General features: G+C 42.4%; 1 protein-coding gene across 4 annotated transcripts in view; it reads right to left on the bottom strand.

The window, feature by feature from the left end:
- Positions 1-1161: 1161 nt before the first annotated feature.
- FHDC1 (FH2 domain containing 1) overlaps positions 1162-7467 on the bottom strand; it is a 153875-nt gene continuing 147569 nt past the window's right edge. For all 4 annotated transcript variants that reach the window (XM_033940804.1, XM_033940784.1, XM_033940795.1 and 1 more), the window contains exon 12: positions 1162-5132. In XM_033940804.1, the coding sequence (XP_033796695.1) occupies positions 3075-5132 (2058 nt within the window). In that variant the 3' untranslated portion in view covers positions 1162-3074. The remainder of the gene's footprint in view (positions 5133-7467) is intronic.

Below are 7467 nucleotides of genomic sequence, written 5' to 3'. Positions count from 1 at the left end.
TATGGGTAGGCCTGGGTGGGCCCAAGCCCATCCAGCAATAGCACCACACTGCCCTCTCCTCTCAACTCTGTGGCCTCATGGAATCTGCCCTCCGATCTCTGAACCCTGTCCCTCCCTGGAGTACCTTTACAGGTGTCCTCGGCACCTGCAGCAATTCATTTTTGCTGCCAGCGCCAGCCCCTCCCTCTCCCAGCAAGCGTCCCTCTGCCACATCCTGCCAGATAAGAAACAGAAAGTGATGTCAGTGAGGGCAGGGCAGAGCAGAGAGAAGCTTGGGAGGCTGGTGATGCAGCAAAATTATAAGAACATAAGAATAGCCTTACTGGGTCAGACCAATGGTCCATCAAGCCCAGTAGCCAATCCAGGTCACTAGTACCTGGCCAAAACGCAAGGAGTAGCAATTTTCCATGCTACTAATACAGGGCAAGCAGTGGTTTCCCCCATGTCTTTCTCAATAACAGACTATGGACATTTCCTCCAGGAATTTGTCCAAACCTTTCTTAAAACCAGCTACGCTATCCACTCTTACCACAGCCTCTGGTAACGCGTTCCAGAGCTTAACTATTCTCTGAGTGAACAAATATTTCCTCCTATTGGTTTTAAAAGTATTTCCCTGTAACTTCATCGAGTGTCGCCTAGTCTTTGTAATTTTTGACGGAGTGGAATATCAATCCACTTGTACCCATTCTACTCCACTCAGGATTTTGTAGACTTTAATCATATCCCCCCCCCTCAGCTGTCTCTTTTCCAAGCTGAAGAGCCCTAACTATTTTAGTCTTTCCTCATATGAGAGGAGTTACATTCCCTTTATCAAATTGTTGCTGGCGCGGGGACACCTGTAAGACACTCTGGGGAGAGAGAAGTTTCAGAGATCAGAGGGCAGATGCCAGCAGACCATGGAGGAGAGATGCAAGATATGAAAAAAAATTACAGTTTTTTTTACACCTATCTTGGTGGGGGGAGGGGTGGAAGGGCTGATTCAAAATACAGGTTCTGGTCCTGGCCTTTTCCAAAAGGGTCCTAAAAGACCTTGAAAAATCTGGTTCTGTTTAGCTAATGCTTATGTAAGTGTATTAAACCCATAAGAAACATATTGATCATAAAGGTATAATCCCTGCTGTACATGTCAGACTACAAACGGAAAAACCAACCACACAGCTCCCTCGCATTGAGAAACTTTATTAACAAACTACAGGTTATTTCAAAATGTGCACATGCTCCATTAAATACATTCAGATCGTTATGTACAAGGCACCTCTTGTATACAAAAGTTATTTACATTTTTAAACATTTAAATTACTTTATTTTTTTTCCAGTGTACCAATAAAAAGGTAATAAAATGAACCACCTGCTTTCACAGATGCCTGAACAGGACAGAAAAGGGTTGTGGTGAGGCGGCCTAGTGCTCTTACAAAAGGGGAGGAGACCTCAAAAATCAGAGGGGCTCCTTCCAGGAACCCACAGCGCATGAGGGTCCTAGAAATAGGTTTATCTCTAAGATTTAACATAGCCTAGGTGTGATTTTCATACCAGGGTCAACTTGGTTCCTTTTTTTTAATTTCTTTTTTGGGAGGGGGAGGGGGGTGGTTAAGATTCCTCTCAAATCACAAAGCCATCTTTGTCTAATTAGTTATATGAGCTTAGCAGAGACATCTGAGAAATAATTCCATTTTTAACTGGCAAAGGATCACAAAATTAAGAAGGGGGGGGGAAGAGGAAGCTAATATGGAACATGAAAACATATATGCCAGATGATTCAAACACCTAGTGTCTGCAATATGCAAACAGGTGACTTAAGTATTTTTTTTTTTGTAAGATTAACTCCCCCCCTCCCCAAAACAGAATTGGTACCAGTTTTTCGACTTCATGAAAACCACATTATAGTTTCCCAAGGACTAGTGCATTGCTTGATCAGACATCATAATTTTTCTCTGTAACGTGATACATTTTTATACCATAAACATATTACAAATGGTATCATTTTTATATAATTTTCCCCACCCCTCCACAAACTTCCATAAAAAAAATGTTTTCTCTCAGGAATACCAGTAAATCACAGTAACAATTAATTTGCAGTGGAAGCTTCATTTAGGGGGGGGGGGGGAAATGATTGCAATTCATTATTTTTTTTATTTATTTTTTTAGTACAGTGGAAAAGGCCTGGAACAAAGAGCATTCATTCTAACCAGACCTCACAAAAATACACAGGCTAGCAGCATTCAAGTAACACACATATACACTACAGAGAAACAGAAGTTATGGAATGGCAGAGGCCCTCCTCAGAAGGCCAAGCACACTCGTGCAGAGCCGTTAACACCTTTCACAAGGATTTATAAATATATGGCACTTTTTTTTTTTTGCACTCCAAAGAGTTGGCAGCATTGCCCGTGACCTCAATGAGTCACCATATGAATCATTCGTAACAGCTATCGATAATGTTTCAGGCGGGGCAGGCAAAGGCCACACCCACGCCCATCGTTTCTCACTTTTCTACCGTCAGCGAGCACAAGTGACTGAAGGATCTTCTGCCCAGCAGAGTGCTCTCCCCCCCCCTCCCAGCAACTCCCTTTTTCCAGTCACATACCGAATCAATCAAGCTAGCTAGAAAAGACACCCAGCCAATCCAGCCCCACTTGCAGATTACCATCGGCGTTCCTTACTGCAGCTCCGTCTCCACACAGGTCTAAAAACTGAAGTTGCAATCTTCAGCCGGAAAAGAGCATTTTTAGACACAGACATACATACAGCAAAAACAAAACAAAAAGACTGGCCATGCCTACTACCCCCCAAATATCCTCTTTAGGGTGATTAGGAAAACAGTTTTTGCAGTACACAGTGTTGCATTTCTATTTTTCTTTTCTGTTGAATCTTGGACATTTTATATTTCATAGCTTATATTCCGTCAAACACATATATAGTTCATCTGAGACAGGAATAAGACAGAGGTAATTGCATTTCTCACTCATGGTGTAGCTAATCCTTTCGCTAACCAGTTAACATCACTATTTTTGGAGTGCTCGCCTGGAGTAAACATTAAGAAATCCCATTTTCATTAAATAACATCGACATAAAAGTCATTTCAGTAATGGTTTCAGTATTTTCCCTAACGTGGCCTTGCCTGTGTCTTTGAGCTTAACAGAAGACTTCTCCACGATACTTTTCTCCTTTGGTGCCATCTCAGATTTAGCCAAAGGATTCCTGGTTAGCTCAGTTTTCCTTCCACTGAGTCTTGCACTACCTGGCCTCACTGGGGTGCTTAAATTACCATTTTCCTTTGAGTTGGGATTCCCGGTCACTGCCTGGGCCTTCCCTTTTGAGTGCCTCAGAGAGGACGATCTCGCAATGGTTGGGGTTTTAGGAGGAGATGGAGGATTGGTGTTTGTGCGCTTGGAAGAGGAGGCTACCGTGTTTCTTGCAAAGCTTGGGGTGGCAGCTGATGTTCTGTTACTGCCAGCTGAAGGGCTCTTAATAGCCTCGGTATGGACCTGAGATTTCACACTGGTGCGGCATATCTTGGTGTCTTCCGTTTTTAAGTGTGGGATATTTCTGACAGGTTTAGCACTTGGTTTTTTGACAGAACCTTTTTGTTGAACCTGGTCCCTACTGAAATGGGAGCCAGAAGATACTGAGCTCCCCCTTCGCTGCGTTTTTTGCTCCTCTATAGGTATACCAGATTTATGAGGGCTGCGGGTCAATGTGTCTGTTTTGCTTCCCAATGAGTTCCGGTTTCTCCAGTCGGTACTGGTAGACTCTCTACTTACACTCCTGATATCGTCCTTCTTCCCACTGCCAAGAGTCCTACTTGACTTGGTTATGGGCACTACCTTCCTCATGTTTTCATGCTCAGAGTCATTCAACATTCGGATTGGCTTTGAGGTGACAGGGCTATGGCGAGCCCCACTCATTACTGATGAATTTGGAGATCTCTCTTTTAGAGAGCCAGTCTTCTTTGATGCCAAGAGGTCTCTGCTTTTCAAGGTTTTTTCCTTAGAGACAGTTGGCTTACTGCCCAAGTTGGATTTAGCACCTGAGCGGACAGGAACAGGTGCCTCTTTTTTGGACTTGTTTGTTTTTGATGAGTCAATACTCACTTGATCTCTGACAACCGAGTTCTTTCCTATTTTTCTCTCACTGTCCGCCATTTTGGAATCATTTCCTTCAGAATAGTCCAAGGTCAGAGAGCAATCAGTGGCATCTGTTATGTAGACCAGCGGCCCTTGCTCTCTGCTGTCAGACATACATGTGTCTGGTGATGCAGGAGTGTTGATGCTGGGTGGTGACGCTTCATTCATGTCACCTGCCTTTGAGGGCTTTGCTTTGGAACAGCAGGTCTCTCTAGAGCCTTTGCTAGATGAAACCAAACTGTCATCACCAATGCTAGAAGACAGTAAACTGAAGTCATCCATGGTTTCCATGTCTGCTATGCTGACATCCTCCACATTGGCTAAAGGTGCATTCTGGATAGCTCTGCTTTCATGAAGATTAAACACTTGCAGTCCTTTAACCAGCTCATATTCCTTAAGAGCAATGCCAAGCGGAACTGAAGCTGGACCTTGTCTGTTGGGTCTGTGCTGGGGGTGGTTGTTGTTTTGGTCAGCTTTTGCTTGTGGGTTGATCATAAGATCCATAGCGCTGGAGTTTGTTTCTGGTGCAGGCGTAGACAGATTGGCCCGAACTACAGGCGGTGGTTTTAGACTACTGTTGCCGTTTGTGATATCTGTTTTTTGGTTTGAAGGCACTTGATCTAAGCCACGATTTCCGTGCTCTTTGGGTTCCATCCAGGCTAGCGTGGGTCTTGCCTGCCGTGTGTTTTCACGAGGAAGACTATTGGATTTAACTGCTTCCTCGGCCTTAGAATTTTCTAAAAAGGTGCAGAGCTCTCTGTCTGCCGTCAGTCCCAAAGAATGCCGAGAACGCCGGCTGTTGGAGGCCCTACAGAAGGGACTCTGGGGCCTCTGCTGGAGGAAGGGTATGAAGTCCCGAAGTCCGTCCTTAGCCAGAAATTCCACATCGTTCTCACTGCTGCTCCTCCCGAAGCCCCCCGACTCTCCTGCAGCCAAGGACTGTCGTTTCTCTTCTAGTCCCTTTAGTCTCTCTCTGCGAAGATCTTGGATCTCTCGTTCTCTATTATCCTATCAAGAAAAAAAAAAAAACACAACACCACCATATGTGAATTAGTACCGCCATGTTACTTACACCTTGCTTTCAAGTACCAAACTGTCTTAGAAGGGTATGGTGCAAAACATAACAAAGCCTTACTCTCCGATTGCACCTTTCTTTTAACCCTTTCAGGACCAAGGGACATATTTGTCCCATAACTTTAAAATCCTATAAATTTTGATTGGGATAGTCTACAGTTCTAAATTTGATATGTACGGATTCCATATGATACTGCCTTTATGTAAACAAACTGGTTCCGACATTCATTCATTAGCGTCGTTGCCAGATTGACAAGAAGATTCACTTGCCACACTGTCCATAAGCCAGAAGTGTGATTTTTTAAATAAAAATAATGATATTTCACAAAAAAAATCAATTTTTTGGCATCTGCAAGCCCTTTTTACCATAAAAATGTCGTCAAAACCACAAAAATTGGCCTACGATCCTTATGGTCCTGAAAGGGTTAAGGGCTCCTTTTACTAAGGTGCGCTAGCGTTTTTAGCGCACGCTGCATTGTCACGCGCGCTAACCCCACGGTAAGAACTAACGCCAGCTCAATGGTGGCATTAGCGCCTGGCGTGCGCGGCAATGCTGCGCCCACTAAAAACGCTAGCGCAGCTTAGTAAAAGGAGCCCTAAGTTTATTTCTTCATTCATTCATTCATTCATTTTTACTACTTCTGGTCTGAAATCACTTGTTCTTTATGGTTTTTATTCAAATTTCTTAAATTTTCCTTCTTTCACATTTTTGCATTTTCCCCCTTTTCAGTTCTTCTCTTTGTCAGCGTTTTGGGTTGGTTTTTTTTTTTTTTTTTGCCTCTTTTCTCACTACACCTTTGTGCTGGTTAATTTTTCAGTGTCATATCATTCCTGTGACTGTTTTATCTATTTTGTCATCCAAGTTCTCTCTTCTACAGTGTTTTGCTCCAATTCTCCCCCTTTTCATATTATCTCCTCTCATGCATTTCAAATGAAAACCTGCTGTCGGTAAAATGTAATCTAGATAGATGAAAAAGGAATACCATTATTTAAAGCAGACAGGTGCCATTCAATTTATGTACAGTTAAAGAAGGCAGATAGGGAAAGAGGCAGCCAAAAGGTTGTATGTCATCCTTATGCATCAATGACATACAGGTTTTCACCTCAAACATCACACACATTCACAACCACCCCCCAAAACCGAACACACATGCAAAGAGAATAGAACAGACTAATCTATTCTGCTGAGTTTCCCATTGAACGCATCACCACAAATCCTACTTTTCATGCAACCTGTATATATGCATTAACTGTACAACTGCTATCCATTTGCAAAAGTCTAGATCAGGGGTGGGCAACTCCGGTCCTCGAGGGCCGGAATCCAGTCAGGTTTTCAGGATTTCCCCAATGAATATGCACTGAAAGCAGTGCATGCAAATAGATCTCATGCATTTTCATTGGGGAAATCCTGAAAATCCAACTGAATTCCAGCCCTTGAGGACCGGAGTTGCCCACCTCTGGTCTAGATCATAAATGGATTTTCAGATTAATCCACGACTTATGAGCATCAAAATATACATTTTTTTTTATTGTTATAAAAACATTGTGTTTAAGAAAACAAGTCCTGCAGATATTCATTTCCTTTTTTATCTAGAAATTAATATGAAGATTAATCTTTGGGTAACAAAGGGAACAAATTTAAAATCATAGGGGATATTAATAGCCTTCTACACTGGCAGTGATTAATAAAGAATGATTATCAAAAAATTTGCCAGGTAATTTAAACTTCCTACAATTGTGCTGTCAATTTCCACTATTTCAGAAAGGATATATAGGGGGGGGGGATATTTTCAGGCTCAACCCAATGTTTTTTAACCACCAAGAAAACTAGGAAAACAAAGTTTAAATTGTTGCTTAGAATTTAAACGTTCATTATAACGTGTCTTATTTTACATAACTTCTGCTCAAAGTAGAGCACTCAGTGCACGATGACAAAATGAATCCAAGGACCTGGTTCTGTTGCACATTTGGGTCTTAAAGATTGCATCCATCATTGGTCTCAAAACCTAAAGAAAGATATAAAACTGCTGGAGAGGGTGCAGAGACGAGCAACAAAACTAGTAAAAGATATGGAGAAACTGGAATACGAGGATCCACTTAAGAGACTGGGATTGTTCTCCCTTGAGAAAAGGAGACTGCAAGGGGATATGATCGAGACCTTCAAAATACTGAAAGGAATCGACAAAATAGAGCAGAACAAACTATTTACATTGTCCAATTTGACACGGACAAGAGGACACGGAATGAAGCTAAGGGGGGACAAGTTCAG

Source organism: Geotrypetes seraphini, chromosome 1 (assembly GCF_902459505.1).
Source record: "Geotrypetes seraphini chromosome 1, aGeoSer1.1, whole genome shotgun sequence".
Classification (NCBI taxonomy): Eukaryota; Metazoa; Chordata; class Amphibia; order Gymnophiona; family Dermophiidae; genus Geotrypetes; species Geotrypetes seraphini.
This window is presented reverse-complemented; position numbering and strand designations above follow the sequence as displayed.